A 16,787-nucleotide genomic window follows, 5' to 3' on the forward strand; every position below is an offset into this window, starting at 1 on the left:
ATTTACCCTTATATAGTGAATAGAGACTGCCATAGTGTAAGGAGAAGTGAGGATATAGATTTGGTAAAAACTTTGGAGAGAGCTGGTGCTATAGAAAACAAATGGTGAATCCATGGGACTCAAGGGCAGATCTTTTGGGGTTTAGAATCAAAGAGAGGAAAAACTCCTTTGACATTTATGTATGCTTTTATTTGATTTATGTAATGCTGGCTTATGAGTCCTAAGATCATATGCTATCTTAAAGAAGGAAATCGAGAAAATTATTTTTGGGAAACAACAGGGCATCTCACTGGTCTTTTACCAGAAGGATGTTGGCCTAGATTGCATTGGATCAACTGCTTTTGAGTATCATTTATTTTGTGCTTCTGAAGTAGCAGTATGATTTTAGGCTACAAAATGTTCACTTGGATATCATCAATAGATCTGAGTTCTGGCAATGGGTAATTCAATTCAGCTCATCTGGGAAGTCCACCAGTACCTTTGGCCTACTATATCTAGTTGTATCTCTAAATTGTGTCTATAAATTAACAGTAGAGACAATAGTTACCTTTTTCAAGGAGAACAGAAGTATAAACATTTAGTGAGTCAGTTAGTGTTATCCTTTCTGATCTATTCATCCCCAACAGCTGAGTGAAACATAACAGGTTCTATCTAGTAGTTAAATCCCCAAGTGGCAAACACAAAATAAAATCAGTTGAATTCAGTCTTTAAAGTCAGGAACACTTAGAAGTCTGACTGCTGTTGTTCAGCTATGTTTTTGGAGCTCCAGCACACCTTTCAACTGCCCAGGCTCCATACATCCCCAGAAGCACTCAGCAATGCCCTCCTGGGGCTACCATTTGTGTTTTCAGGACCCTAGCTATGGTAATGAAGGAGAGCCAGAAGGGAGTATAGTTAGCCTGCTGGCATCATAAATGAACATTGTCATTAGTGAAATTGTGGGAGACAGGCTATCAACCTTGTCAACACTGACTCCTTCTCTTCGTAGTGTATTTTTCTTCATTCTGTACAGACATCTCTAGTTTTAGGCCACTGCTTCAAGTTCTATTTTTCTCTTTTCTGCCTAGCTGTTTGCTTTTATTATCCTCTTAACTCTGGGTCACAGCATCCAGTTTGCTCTCTGAATCCACATCCTAGACCCCAGGAGGATTCTTTCTCAGGGCTCTTTTAATACATCTCTAATTCCAAACCAAAGCAACCCATTCGACTTCCTTTTGTCCAGATATGGCCAAACTCTCTTTTGTCTGCAAGCCATCCAGGTAAAGGCCCTAGAGACCTCAATCCTGCTACAATTATAACCTACTCTCCAAAGAACTGTATACACTCTGAGGATTATTTGAGGCCTTGTAGGCAACAAATAAATGGTTCTGGAAGTGGGTGTCCCCTTGTATCCACCCCCTTCCCCACAGTCACTACCCTAGTTCAGACTCTCTTTTCCTCTCACGTGCACTACTGGATAATCCTAATAGCTTCAAATCTTCTCTTCAGTTCATCCTTCACATAGCTTCCAAAATTGTTTCCTAAGGCAGAGGAAATATCAACGTATTTGGAGCCAGGAGCACTGGTTCACATCCCTTCTCAGATGCTTACTGTGCGACCTTGGTCAAGTGGTTTCACCTTTTGCAGACTCAGTTTCTTCAGCTGCAAAATGAGGGACTTGTACAAGGTACCATTGAATATCTTTTCAAGTTTTAAGTCTATAGTTCTATGGTTCAACAAATCCTTGCGCACCTTCATTAATTCTGGATGGACAAGAGTAATGAGGCAACTGTATTTGCAAGCCAGTGTAAGTAAAGATAGGGGCTGAGGCAGATAGTTACTAAGATCATTGAACAGACCTTTTGCATTTGGCAGTCACCGAAAAGTAACCGGAATGGCCTCATTATGTTCAAAGTAGAGGATGTGGGAACCAAAGTTCACTGTGCTTCTCCAGAGTTGGTAGAGGCTTTCTTCAGTGGTGCTCTACTATGTCCCAGGGGTTTGAGTTCCAGAGGTGTTTTAGTCGGGGGAGACTGGTTTCTAAAATCCAGGTAACTCCTCAAGACATAAAAGTTTCATGAGGCAAACCATCATCTTAAGGGATCAAATATTGGTCTTAGGATCAAGATGATTTGAGTTTGCCTTAGACATTTGTTAGCTGTGTAACTCTGGGCAAATAACTCAACCTTTCTGTGTCTTTGTTTCCTCATATATAAAATGTGGAGGTTAGATTTAATGGCTTCCTTTCCAGCTCTAAGTGATTCCATGCTCTTGTGACCCTCACATTTCCTTTTTACTACTCTGCAGAAAAATTATGAAAAGGCAGCTTTGTTTTAAGCCAGTGAGTGACCCAAGTCCCTGACCCAAGCTTTGTGTATACAAGGAAGAGAATAGGGGGTATTAAAACCATGCTTAGGCCACTGGGTTGCTCTGATGATACAATGAGATAATTTAAATAATGCTTTTTGCAAATCTTAAAGCTCTAATGTTTATTAATGTGAGCTATTATTATACCTGACTCTAAGGCTGGCCCTCCATGCACCATGCTTTGTTGTCTCTCTTTAATGTTATAACCAGTGTATTATAGCTTCTCAGGAATCATTTGGTAGAAAAGAATTCTTGATAACATCCCTCACTCATCAGGCTTTAGGAGCTACAAAACTGGAGTGCGCACAGACACACACACGCACACATATAAAATTTACTGTTAATAGCTAAAATATTCACTGAGTGCCAATTGTAAGCTCTGAGGACTGTCCAGACAAGGATTTCCTGGACCTTTTCCTATGAGTAATTTTAGGGTAGTCATTTTTGTCAAAAGATTATAAGGAAGTAGCATATGAGAGAATTCCTTTCACTAAAAACTAGGATAACTTTTACTACAGACCCTCATAGTTCTATATGTGACCTCTGCAGAAATGTCCATGGATTTTTGATGTGTCATTGATCTTATTTAAGATTGAAGATGGAAGTGTCTTTTTTAATAGAAAGCTGAAGGATGTACTATAGGGTTATTTACAGAGAAAAGCATGAGGTTACTTTTTAAAAAAAAATGTTCCCACATGCTTTGACTTGTAGTAGTTTTCATGGAAATTGAATTGTGGACTTGCTCTTCATTAGGTCAGATTGTGGTCAGCCTAACAAATTCGAGTAAGTTGCTTGTCTCCATTAAAATGATTTTTGTCACTGGAGGCAGGAGTCCAAAAAAGGGAGAAGCCACACATGGTCTTCTTTATTTCAGCTCTTTCACACTGAATGGGAAAAGTGGAATTGGAAAAGGAAAAGCCTGGACAATTAAATAAATGAGCAAACAAATAAATTATATATAATGTATATATTTACATATATATGCATGTATGTATGTGTATATACACATATGTATATATATGTATGTACATATATGTAATATTTATATAGTTTGTATATGTGATGAAAATGTAATTTGCTTATTTTTCTTTTGTTATTGCCCCATTCTGATGTTAACCTTAGTGACATGAGCTTCTGGTGTTACTCGGGCTGTGTTATTGCTTGCATCTGTCATGTGCTTGACCTTTGTTGTTTCTGAGGGATTTTTTTTGCCCGTCTTACCCAGATTGATAAGTTTCAAGTGGAAGCCGTATCTCTCGGGAAACTGAAGAAGGCGCTGTTGCTTTGTGAGGCCACTGACCTATCGCAGTACTGGTACTGTGAAAAAGTCATCGTCAGAGAGCCGATGAAGGAATCAGAGTCCATATTCAACTGTGAAAGGTAAGGTTAGCCCTATAGTACTAGTTTTAATCTTTCTCTTCTGAGATATGTTTTTCACTTAGAATTACATTCACCTCGTAGCTGGCGAAAATATACAGAACTCTGTTTGATATTTTAAGGGGAAAGATATTTCTTACATTTCCCACATGATTTAATATTCCGCCACTGATAATTTAATTTAGTGATCTCCTGGTAATTATTAAAAAGAGAGTCCATATCCCTTCATATTTTTGATGGAACGGTGCAATGTACTTCAAATGCTATAGGAATAGGGTCACTTAAAGCCTGGACTCTACTAAGCAAGCAGTGAGGATATATCACAGGAATAAGTTTTAAAATTAAAACCCAATCCATTATCAGTAGGGTCAGTGGACTCCAATTTTAAAACAGGATTGTCTTATTGGTGTTTTTTCAAAAGAGGTAATCAGCAGGAAGGAAATGAGACCAAGACAGGCAGAACAGTTCACTTGGAAAAAGTCGGGAAGATAGATCCAGTAAACAAGGGCCTAAGCAGGAATTAGTACAAGGGGGAATGTATTAGATGGGGCAGTGCAACAGGGACTGAGGGAATTCCATTATAAAAGACCAAAGAGCAATGAGATTCCAAACCCAGGCAGCAGTAACAGCAATTCTGTTTACTCCTCGTAGGCACCAAATTGTATCTTTACTTTTTTCAGCATCTTCCCAAGTCTAGTTCTTCCTTTGTATTCTCGCTGCCACTACCCTCATTCAGATCCTTATTATTATTATTTTTATTATTATATAGATTGTTATATCATTGTTGTGATCATCATCATTGTAGTCATTTGTTGTATATTCTTCAGTATGGGCTCCTTGTCCCAAATTTCTTCCTTTTAATCCCTTACATGACTGCCAGATTACTCTTGATAAAGAATTGCTTTGAACTCCCTTGCTCAAGAATTTCTAGTGGTTCTTGCTATCTAAAGAAAAATATCTAAATTTTTCTATCTGGCATTCAAGGTGCTCCACAGTCTGACCCTATTCTTCCGTAACAGCCTTATAATATAGACAATTGTTGGATATGTAGGGTAATAGAAAATGAGCACTCCAGGATGCCTCTGAGGTTATGACCTTGGGTGATGGGAAGGATGGTAGTGCCTTTGACAAGAAGGGGTGGAAGAAGTGTGGGCTTTGCAGAGAAGATGATGCGTTCTGATTAAGATATGTTGAGTTTGAAATGCCTATAGGATATCTAGTTTTAAATGTTCAAGAGGGCAGGTGCTCAGGAGAGATATAGGTGCTGAATGGAGTGATCTGTGATGAGATGATAATTAAAAGTATGGCAGTCAACGAAACAAGTCATGTCATCATCTCCCTGATGTCATGGCCCTGTTTGAGAACAAATGACAAACACAACCTGTGAATAGTCCTCTCCTCCCCTCCCCTCCTCCCCTTCCCTACCTCCTCTCCCCCTCCCTTACCTGAGGGTGCTCTGCCCAAAGCAAGGTACATTTTGATGGCTGAAAGGTGCCTTGTTAACCTGGGGTTTACAGGCTAGATTTCTTTCTCAAAGACCAAGGCTTAAACCCAATTCATCCTGTAGCTCATAGATTGGACAACAATAGGTGTCTGCCCTTCTAGTTCAGTGAATGTAAACAGTGTTTCTCTTTTGGCCAGCAACCCTGAGGGTCTTCCCCTCCCAATTGGATTTTTTTTATTAAAAGGTCCATCCCGTGACTCACTTCTTAAGGAGGCCTGTTCACTGAATGGGCTTTACCTCACTCAAAGTGATAACCTGAAAAGACCTTAGCTTTAAAAGGGCCAGGGTCTCCCACTGCATCCTGGGTCATCTCCAGTCCTCCTGATGAATATCAAGCCACTGGACCCAGATGACTCTGGAGGAGAAAGTGAGGCTAGTGACCTTGCACAGCCCTCCCTCACTCAAATCAAAGTCAACTGCAAGTCATGTCATCATCTCCATCATCTGATGTCATGGTCCCCTTTGAGAATGAAGGGTAAACACAAGCCTGCATGAGAGGTAAACGTGGCTTGAGAGCTTGACATTTTGCCTTCCTGCTTAACAAGAGGATACATACTGTTTTTGCCTCAGTCCAGGAAGAAGCTTTTAGAGAAAGAGAAAAGATTTTTAAAAGTTGACAAGTGAGGGAAAGCAGTGTCCTTAACATGTCCCTGATTTCCAGCTTCCCTCCCTGGATACTTCAGGGAATTTCTCCTTGAGCAAAAATGGGATTTATCTCTTAGTTGAGCTTTGATATTTCATTCCCAGGGAAGAAGTCATTCATTTTGAATATTTTTGGTATGTTGTAATTTGCATAAGTTTTCTGAATTCTTTTTGCTGTCTGCTTGGATAAGTAGGTTTACTCACTATTCACTCTCTGTGATGGTCTTTTGGTAGTTAGTAGTTGGTGGGAATGGGGCAAGCCTTTGGATATAAGTTTCTCTTTAAGGGATACCAACCTGAAAAGCAGCTTACAATAAAAACATACCAACCCCCTATAATTCGTCTAGACTAGAAATATTTAAAGGGACAATAGATTGATATAATTCTAGTTCAGTACCATCTCTTAGAAGAAAACAAGGCCAATCTCATGGACCATTTTCCTGCTCTCCATATAGGAAGGAATCTAAGTCTCCTTGGAGTGGAATGGGCAGAAGTCCTAATATACCTACTAAGCAAGGCACACATAGATAACTCCATGTTGACATACCCATACTCTAAGTAGGTATCATACTAGCCCTACATATGTATTTGAAGAGGAGGGACTGAAAAGGCCAGAGATGAAAGATTCTTTTATTAAGATTTCTTGGCCCCAGATTTTGCCCAAAGGCTGTTGTTTCCTGTTGGCAGGAAGAGCTCCATGGGCTGATGCAGCATTTAGGGCACAATGGCACCACTGGGACATATAGAGGCATGGCCAAGCAATTAGTTACTCACAATTAATAAACTCATTCACTTTTAAGGACATTGAGCTCTAGGGTATCTGGATGACTTAGCACAAGGATGTTTGTGGTCTAGATAACTCAGGAGAAAATTCTTACCCTGGGTGATCAAATGAGATAATATTTGTAAAAAGTGGGCATCACAGTGCCTGGCACAGAGTAGGTACTGTAAAAATGCTTATTCCCTTCCCTTCCTTTCCCCTTGTCTGTAGAAGGCAAAAGTTCCAAATAGTTGTGAGGTCTTACCGCAGAATCACCTAGTGCTTCTGAAGGTCTCCGGGAATCCTTTTGTTTCTTTAAAGCCAATCCTTACCATGTGATGGTACTGGAGAATGAGTAACCATACATCATGAACTGCTGGTGGAAGGGTGGGGCAGGCAGGCTGCGTACTCTCTATATCAGCTCTGAGCCAGGTGCTGTCTCAACCTTAGTATCTCTATTGAACATCACTTCTACCCAGGAACATTACTACTACCCGAGGATGGGTTGATTTTGAAATTAGGTGATGAGAGACCATCAGTCTCTGGCATTGTCAGCAAGACTGACTATACTCGGATGACAGTGAGGGGATGAATTAGAGTTCATTTTTCTTAAGCCAAAATAAAAAGTTAAATGATTGGTATTCAGGAGAATCCTCTCAAGGCTGAACCACCTTCACCCTCATAGCAAGTGCTCCTGCTCCCTGAAAGGGAAATGTTGCTGCTAAAGCTTCCTCTCCTTACTAGAGCCACCACTGATGCCATGGGAATCTCCATTTTGAAGGTTGGGAAAGATGTGTGTACCTGCAATCCTGAACCGGAATACAGAATGCATTTTCCAAAAGAAAAAAAAAATCTGTAGCTGGATCGCTATAGTTGAAATTTCTGTGGTTACTTTGCTTAAGAGATCAAACATTTTAGAACTGGAAGGCACCCAATAGATAATAAATTTGTGGAATCAATGAAAGAGAAGCCGTCATGGTGTGACGGAAAGACCACTACTTTGGAGTCAGAGAACCTGGAATCCCATCTCTCATACCATCTATGTGAGCTTTTAACTCCCTGGGCCTCAGTTTCATCATCTGTAAAATGGAATTGGATTAGAAGGCCTCTGGGGTTCCTTCCAGCTGTAGACTCTACAATCCTCTTATCTTCTGAGTTCCAACCTCAGAGGCCATCTGATTCTATCCATACCTGCCTGGGAATCTGATCTATAGGATTCTCAGTAAGTGATTATGTCCAGCCTATGTTTGAGGAAGGGAAACCCACTGTCTCCCAAGGTGTCCTATTCCACTTTCGATAGCTCTAATTTTTAGGAATCTTTTCTTTTCTTCAAGCTTAATTCTGACTCTCTGGAGCCAAGTAGAACAAGTGTTATGCTTCTTCAGATACTTGAAGAGAACTATCTGTTCCTCCTCTCTTCCAGTTTTCTTTTTTCCCAAGTTGAATATCCCCAGTTCCTTCCATGGCCCTTCATGTATCATGACTGAGCTGCCTGAAAGGGGACCCAGCTAGTTGCGTAACTCAGCTTGTTCTCTCTCTCTCCATCTCCATTTTCCTCTCCCTCTCCTCTCCAAAGGAACGTAAATTTTGATGGCCAGAAGCTGCCCATTTAACTTGGGGTTTACTGGCTAGATTTCTCTTTCTTTCCTCTTCCCTCCCTCTCTCTCTCCCTTCTTCCCTTCCTCCATTCCTCCCTTTCTCCCTTCCTTCTTTCCTCAGTTTACTCTGAAGCTCATAGATTGGACCACAATAGGTCCCTGCCCAAGCTCCACTTACTGGTTGTATTTTGGGCTCTTCTGCCTTAGAGTGAATGTCTAACTGGTTAACTGTTTCTCTTTGGAACAGGAAACCCTGAGGGTCTTCCCCTCCCAGCTTGATTTTTTTAATCTTTTTTTTTTTTCAAATTAAAGGGGACATTCCTTGACCCACTTTCTTAAAGAGGCTTATTCACTGAATGGGCCTTACCTCACTCTAAGTGAGTACCTGAAAAGGCTGTAGCCTAAAAGGGCCAGGGTCCCTCATTGCAACCTGGGTCATCTCCAGTCATCCTGATGAATATCTGGTCACTGTACCCAGATGGCTCTGGAGGAGAAAGTGAGGCTGGTGGCCTTGCACAGCCCTCCCTCACTCAAATCAAAGTCAACTGCAAGTCATGTTCTTATTTTCCTGATGTCATGGTCCTCTTCGAAAATGAAGGAGAAACACAAAAATGTATCATGAATGACTCTTTAACGTTCAGTTCATATATCCATTTTGTGTTTATCATGGTATTTGATATAAGATGTTGGTCTAAATCTAATTTGTGCCAAACTACTGTCCAGATCTCCCCATAATTCGTATCAAATAGGGAGTTCCTCCCCAAGCTCTCCAGTTTATTAAATAATGTTTTATTGAATTAAATTGTTAATGATTTTTCTTTGTCTAAGTCTCTTACATTGATCTACTTTTCTGTTTTCTTTAAACTAGTTTTCAAAACTGGTTTTTTTTCCTTAGCCCAAGAGGTTTATTTTTGAACGTGTACACAAAAATGTTGAAACATTTCATGCATCTTTAGCAGCTGGAGCATCTCCACTCTTGATGTTCCTAGTATATATCACTTGTGCTCTGTGCTTGGAAACTAGCTTAATCAGACCTTTCCTAAGCAGTTGCAGGAAGGCTGCCTGGGCTAGGGAACCCCGGATCTTCAGTCTCTCTGAGACTACTTCACTGTGATAAGTTTATAGTTGGGGACCTCCCTGCAGAGTTTGTCATACGTCGCTTTGTCTAACAGCACCATATTGTTGAGCTTGTCTCACGCTTTTCCCTTAGACCACTTCTTCTTAGCTTTGCCCCCAGACTTGTTCACAGGGTCTTTGTACTTGGCTGAGTTGCTAACATCTTTCTTCTTATTATTATCCTTGGGCAGCATGGCAAGACTTCATGAACTCCTGCTGCTACCACGTCAAAGCTAAGATGTCAGAGCTATCAACCAGTTTTGATGATTACTCCTCTAGAGTATGAATTGTGGGCTAGAGATGCTATTTCCCTTTCATCTTTTGTGATTCTAGATATTTTGTTCCTCCAGAGCAATTTTGTTTTTTTCCTTCTTCTTCCATAAAGTACTTCTTTCATAGTTTTGATCATTATAGCACCCAATCTGTAAATTAATTTGGGTATTATCATCATTTTTCATTATGTTGGTATGGGTCAACCATTACAATTGAATATCTTTCCAGTTAAATAATTTGTTAAAAAGAAATTTCTGCAATTGTATCCTTACTTGAAAGTCTTGAGTGTGTCTCAAGATTGACTCCCAGGTGTTTTATGCATTTTATACTTATTTTAAATGGGATTTTTAAATGGGATTTTATGCCTTATTAATATACAATATGCTCTGTGCCACCTTGATTTTATCTATTCTGTTCCTTTTGCATAAAGTAGACCTTTCCTGAGCTAGATTCTTGATGGATCCTATCCCGCAAAGCCTGAGTGATACTTATGAAGCCAATTTTGCCTCCTTGTATTAGGGTCTTTTGTTCACCTTGCTCGTTACCTATACTTTGTGCTTTTGCATCTAGACAGCTGAGGATGTGGATTTTATTACTAGCTTCTTTCTTGATTTTTGACTCCTGTGAATTACAGATTTTCTTCTTCCTATATTCTAATTACTTTCTATGATATCTTGTTCAATATATATAAAAGCAAGCTTTCCCCCCTCCTTTCCTTTTCATTTGAAATATCTTTTGATCAGATTTATAAGATTCACAGTAGATGAGTATTAATTCTTATTAGTTGTGTTCTCCCCCTGGCCAAGAGCCCGTCATTATTGTTTTGTAAGCTGTGGTCCAGAAATCCAAATCTTGTTCTTAACCATGTGTCCACTTACCAAATATGTCTCTCTGGCCTAAGGTCCTTATCTTAAATTGTCAATAATGAAGAAAATGTCACCTATACCCTCTAAGATTTTCACTTTTTTGAATAGTACTTCACATTCATTAGCAATACTTCCTAGATTCCTTCTGTCAGCATTATTTGTCCCATGCCAGTCACCAGAAGTGGTTAATGGGCATCAGGTCTGACGGTTCTCAGAAAATTTTCTGTAAGGCTCTAAAAGGACATTATACCTCTCTTTTGTTAACATGAGTTGAACAAATAGCCATTTCGGTATCCCTCAGGGCATCACAAGTCAGCCAATTTCATCTCTTCTGGCTCTTCCTCTTACTGGATGATCCCTCGCTTGATGCCACCTATGGAAGATTTGTACTTGGTTGGTGTACAAACAACTATTTCTTTTTTGGAAGTTTTGGCTTTCTTCTTTACATTATGAACTTCATTGAAGATATCCCCTCTTGTAGAGATGGAAGCTTATGAGTATAAGCTGGGAACACTGAATATAATGTGAAATTTTTTGATATCTTAGCTAGTTTTGATCAACTGTTCCCCCGCCCAATTTTAAAATACTTTGTTGTGCAAGACCGTTCTTTGAAAAGGGAGTAGAAGAAGAACAGGAATTGGTGAAAAACCTGAGATATTCTGGGTGTTGTGGAGAATGTTTGTAGTCACCACTATTAGGAAAGCTAAGGCTAGGAAACTCTGAGCTGCAGTAGGCCAAGGCCTTTTGGGTCCATACTAAGTGCAGCACCAATGTGGTGAGCCTCCTGGAGTGCTTGGGCAGGGTAGGGGGAGATACACCTTTTTATGTTTTTGTCCTTTGTTTTTGAAGAAGACTATGACATCAGGGAGATGATGACATGACTTGCAGTTGACTTGGATTTGAGTGAGGGAGGGCTGTGCAAGGTCACCAGCCTCACTTTTTCATCCAGAGCCATATGGATCCAGTGACCAGATATTCATCAAGATGACTGGAGATGACCCAGGATGCAATGGGAGACCCTGGCCCTTTTTAGGCTAAGTCCTTTTCAGGTACTCACTTAGAGTGAGGTAACACCCATTCAGTGTACAGGCTTCTTTAAGAAGTGAGTCAAGGGATGGCCCCTTTAATTAGGGAAAAAAGAAAAAAAATTAAGCTGGGAGGGTAAGACCCTCAGGGTTGGTGTTCCAAAGAGAAACATTTACCATTGACATTCACTCTAGGTACCGGAGGGTCCAAAATACAGCCAGTAAGGGCAGGGGGAGGCGCAGCAGGCTGCTTGAGAAAGATTGAACTTACCCAGTCCAGGAATGGAACAGGTCAAAGCTTTTGTTCCCGATCAGCAATGGGGTTGACCTATGAGTAACACTTCTATCCTAGGTGAGACGGGGATATCCAATGTCAAAAACAAAAAATAAACCATGAAAACTACTTTAAAGCCTGGGATACATTAGGAATTGGAAATGTTGTAAAAGCAAAATTTGTTGTTGTTCAGTCATTTTAGTTGTATCTGACTCTTTGTGACCCCATTTAGGATTTCCTTGGCAAAGATACTGGAGTGGTTTGCTATTTCCTTCTCCAATTAATTTTTAGATGAAGAAACTGAGGCAAAGGGGTTAAGCGATTTGCCCAGGGTCACACAGCTAGTAAGTGTCTGAGGCCAGATTTGGACTCAGAAAGATGTCTTCCTGACTTCAGGCCTGGCACTCTATCACATTTTCTTCTCAGAGGGATGAAAATCTTCACTTTGAATAAGGAGAGCAGTGATTTGGGAGGAGTTGAAGCATTGACTCCATAGAGGTTACTGCAACGTTTTCTTGACCTCCATACTTGGTGAAATCACAAGCCTCTACTAATTCCCCTGTTGTTCTTGTTGGTACCTCTTCCATCCAACTATATTGACTACCTTCATTTCACAAATGAAGAAACTAGGATCAAAAGAGAAGAGACTGGCCCTAGGTTACACAGATTATAAGTGGCAGGGCCAGGATTCAAAACCCCATTCATTCAACTCTCGGTGATTTTTCTACTATACTGTATGCCTTAATTCATTAACATGATGAATTAAATAATACTGTTTGGGGTGATTTGGTAACCTTCTTCATATTTTATAGCATTTTTTCCTGTGTGCTAGTATATTTTGAGTTGTGAGTAATTATATTAGAAGGAAACTTTTGGACTTTCTTAACTTCTAAGCATAAAAATAATTTTTTTCTGTGTGCATATGTATATACATGTGTGTGCATGTGTGCGTGCTTGTGTGTGTGTGTGTGTGTGTGTGTGTGTGTGTATCAGCAATTAGAGTAATAGATGGAAATCATCTATCTAGCAACCTCAAATATATAGAACATATCTTGTTTGGAAGTTAGCCCAAAAGTTCTCTGAGTAACCAAAACAGACACTAACAGGGTATATGCCACCAGGGACACTGGGGAAGAACTCACTTCTGATCACTTAGGGGTGTGACTTTCCCTTTAGCTGCAGCCCATCTCACACCTGACTCCAAGAAAGGGAAGTATCTGTGCTTTACCCACTTGGAGGCTGAGGCTTATCATTATTTCAGGAGGAATCTGGATCTGTCTATTGTCTGTCTCCCTCTTAATTGCACCATAAATTCAGATATGTGGTTTTCAAATTCCTAGCTAGTCTGCACTAGAAAATCCAAATTGGTTTTTATAAAAACTTCAGTTACTTAAATCTGCTTTCCTTCCAGGTCTGTTCTTAACACTCATATTCAAGTAAGTAAAAGTAGCACGGATTTGAATAGCTACCTAGCTATTTTAAATATGTTGTCACACATGTACAGAAAAACTCTTGAAACAATACCAATTATAGAGATTTTTTAAAAATAGATTTTTTATCTATTGTTCTTAGATCACCTAGATTTTCAATTTAATTGCTCCCTTTACCCTTTTAAGAAGTCCATCCTTTATGATGAAATATATTTTTCAAAGAGAATTTTTTTTAGCAAAATTGATTAATAAAAAAACCCCAACTCTGACATTATTTGCAATACTTCATACCAATAGACTTTCTACCTCTTCAGAGGAACAGAGGGAGTTGTCTTTTTATAACTCTTATTTTGAGGCCAAGCTTGGTGTTTGTAATTTTGCAGGATTCATTTTTAATTTTTTGTGGCTATTCTTTTCTTTTACATTGCTGTAGTCAGGCAGCTAAGTGATTCAGTAGACAGAGTGATGGGCTGGAAGTCAGGAAGACCTAAGTTCAAATCTTTTCTCAGGTACTTAGTAGCTGTGTGACCCTGGGCACCTTTGCCTTGATCCACTGGAGAAAGAAATGGCAAACCATTCCAGCCTCTTTGCCGAGAAAACTCCATGGACAATTTGGTCCACAGAATCATGAAAGGTTGGATACAACTGAACAGCAGCAATGACAAGTCATGTATATTGCTTTCTGGGCTTTCCTTACTTCACTTAGCCTGAGTTCGTTAAATGTCTTCCATGCTTTTGTGTATTTACCATATCTGTCCTTTTTGAAAGCACAGCAACATTAGTTACTTTCATGTTCCACAGTTTATTTTGACATTCCCTTGAATGTGCACTAGTGCTCAACTACTACAGGAGTACCTTGATGGTCCTCAATCAAAGCTTATTTAAATGGCGATAAGATTTCCATTTCTTCGTTTTTATTTCCTACTTTCTGGGATCGCTGTGAAAAACAAGTGAGACCATACGTGTGAAAATGATTTTAGCAAAACCGCAATGATTACCCAAATGTCAGTTTTCATTATTACTATCAAGAACCAACAAAGTATACCAGCATGGTAGGAGTAGGGGAGTAACATTAAATGTTGGGGCAAATTGACCTAAACATCATAGTATTCTTTCAGGATACTGTTGTTGTTCAGTCGTTTCAGTCACGTCTGACCCCTTCACGATCTCATTTCTTGGTAAAGATACTGGAGTCGTTTGCCATTTCTTTCTCTAGTGGATCTGTTTTGTCAGGCATTGAGAGGTTAAGTGACTTGCCCAGGGTCACATAATGTTAACCAAATCAATATCACAAGTCCATGAGACATTGTTTCGCAACTAATTTATTACAAGAGAAATGAACATGCAAGTGAAACTCTAAGTAAGAGCATAGAGTTCACAGTCCAAGTTTGCACATTTATGACAGTACAACAAAGGAAAGAGGAGAAAACAGAAATCTCCTCCCAAAGGGGAGTGACCTGGGAGGGGGAAAGGTGCAGTAAAGATGAGAAAAGGACAAAACCTCTCTCAAAGAGGAGGAGCAAGGCAATGACAAAAGCTACATTCTTTCCCCTTGGGAACTACTAGACCATGAAGATATGATGGTTTCCTTAGCTACGAGGACCCAGCTGCACAGTTTCTTAGCCTACTGCAGACTGACTGGCTGCTGTCTTGACTCCCAGTGACACACAGGGAATCCAGCTTGGGCTGTAACCAAAAAATTATATCAGCTCTGAGTTGGGGGAACTTCGTCTGTGACACATTCAGGTCTTCCTGCATACTCCGGGTTTAATGTTTCTGAAAATATGGCAACTCTATAAGAAAAGTTCAAGGGACCCCTTGACATTCTTTAACAACAGCTAGGAAATGTCTGAGGCTGGATTTGAACTCAGGTTTTCCTGACTCCAGGCCCAGAGCTCTATCCACTGAGCCTCTACATTATTGCTATACTGTACATTAGTTGATTTCTACTTTCTGGGTTTCAGTGTCCTCATCTGTAAAGTGGGACCAGATGATGTTAAACGTCTCTTTCAGTTCTAAATTAAATGGTTTTATGTTTATTCTGATGAACTTCTGGTAAAATATCTCTTGCTATATTTGTGAAAAAGGTGGGTAAATATGTATTACACTAGTATGTAACTGGATCGATTCATAACTTTTAGGTAGTTCACTCACTGTTGACATGACAGGAAGTCTCTAATGGCATATTCCAGGGATCTGTGCTTATTTCTGTGCTGTTTTAACATTTTTTTTCATGCTTTTGATAAAGGCATAAATGATATGTGAAATTTGTAGATGACAAAAATCTGGGAGAGATATCTAACATCCTGGTAGATGGAGCCAGCATCCAAGACGATATTGACAGACACGAGCACTAGGTTGAATGTAATGATATGAAACTCCATCAGGATAAATGCAAAATCTTGCACTTGGGTATGAAAAGTCAACTACACAAGCATAATACAGTAGAGGCGTGGATAGACAGCAGTTCTGAGAAAAGATCAGAAAATTTTAGTGGACTAAAATCTAAATATGAGTCAGTAATATGATGTGGCAGTTAAAAATGCTGATGTGATCTTGAGTTTTATTATAAGAGGCAAAAATTCTAAAAATAGAGAGGTTATAGTCCTGCTGTACTCTGCCCTCATCCAACCTCATTTGAAGCACTATGTTCGGTTCTGAGCATCATGTTTTTAGAAGGGCATTAATATACTCAAGAGTGTTCCCAGGAAGGTAACCAGGATAGCGAAGGGATTTGCGTTCAGATGATATGTAATTTGAGTGAAAGCACTGAGTGTGTTGAGCTTAGAGAATAGAATACACAAAGGGTACCTGATTCTTGAGAGGTATTAGGTTTCCTTCATAGGACCCTATAAGCAGAGGCTGGAAGACCACTTGTCGGGGTTATTATAGCACTGGGCCTCTGAGATCTCCTCTGACTTTACAAATTCTACAGTTCTGTGACTGAGTCATCAAAAAAGGGCAAATTATACTCTTCATACCTTAGTTAAGAAGGAAGAGCAAAATGTAATATAGAAATATTTCCATCCTGAATGGAAACCAAATATATTTTGGAGCTTAAAGTATTAAACTCATGTAGATAGGAAATTGGTCCACATAGAATTATTCATTCCTTAGAGATTCTGAGTAGCTGAAATTTCATTGTACATGCCTCATCTCTAAATGTCTATTCTCCTAACAAGTTTTGTTAGTCTTTTTATCCCTGTATCTTGCACATACATATTCTTTGATGATACCAGTCATTTTAACTATAATAATTGTATATACCAAAGTCCCCTGAGATACTTTGATTGAATAGGGAGGTGATCAAGACAGATTGATTTTCTTTTTAAAAAGTCTGGTCCTTTTTGTTTTGATCCTTTTTCTTATGAGTGCATACAAATAAGTTCTCTCTGATAGAGAGTATATAAGTCTTTTTTAAAAATAATATTTTAAACTTTTTAAAAGACAAATTTAAACATTTATTTTAAAATTTTTTTGAGTTCCAAATTTTCTGTCTCTCTCCCTCCCTTGCCAACCCCTCCCTGAGACAGTAAACAACTTGATATAGGTTATACGTGTTCAATCATATAAAGC

The 16,787-nt window shown here is 39.4% G+C and overlaps 1 protein-coding gene and 1 pseudogene across 1 annotated transcript in view; one reads left to right on the forward strand and one right to left on the reverse strand.

Annotated features, from left to right (window-relative positions):
• Positions 1 to 16,787, forward strand: part of RP1 (RP1 axonemal microtubule associated) — a 629,473-nt gene that overhangs the window by 178,500 nt on the left and 434,186 nt on the right. The window contains 1 exon segment of the mRNA XM_036741155.1: positions 3,572 to 3,726. Coding sequence (XP_036597050.1) covers positions 3,572 to 3,726 — 155 coding nt within the window.
• Positions 9,170 to 9,537, reverse strand: LOC118833760 (annotated as a pseudogene).

This window comes from Trichosurus vulpecula, chromosome 1, assembly GCF_011100635.1.
Source record: "Trichosurus vulpecula isolate mTriVul1 chromosome 1, mTriVul1.pri, whole genome shotgun sequence".
NCBI lineage: Eukaryota > Metazoa > Chordata > Mammalia > Diprotodontia > Phalangeridae > Trichosurus > Trichosurus vulpecula.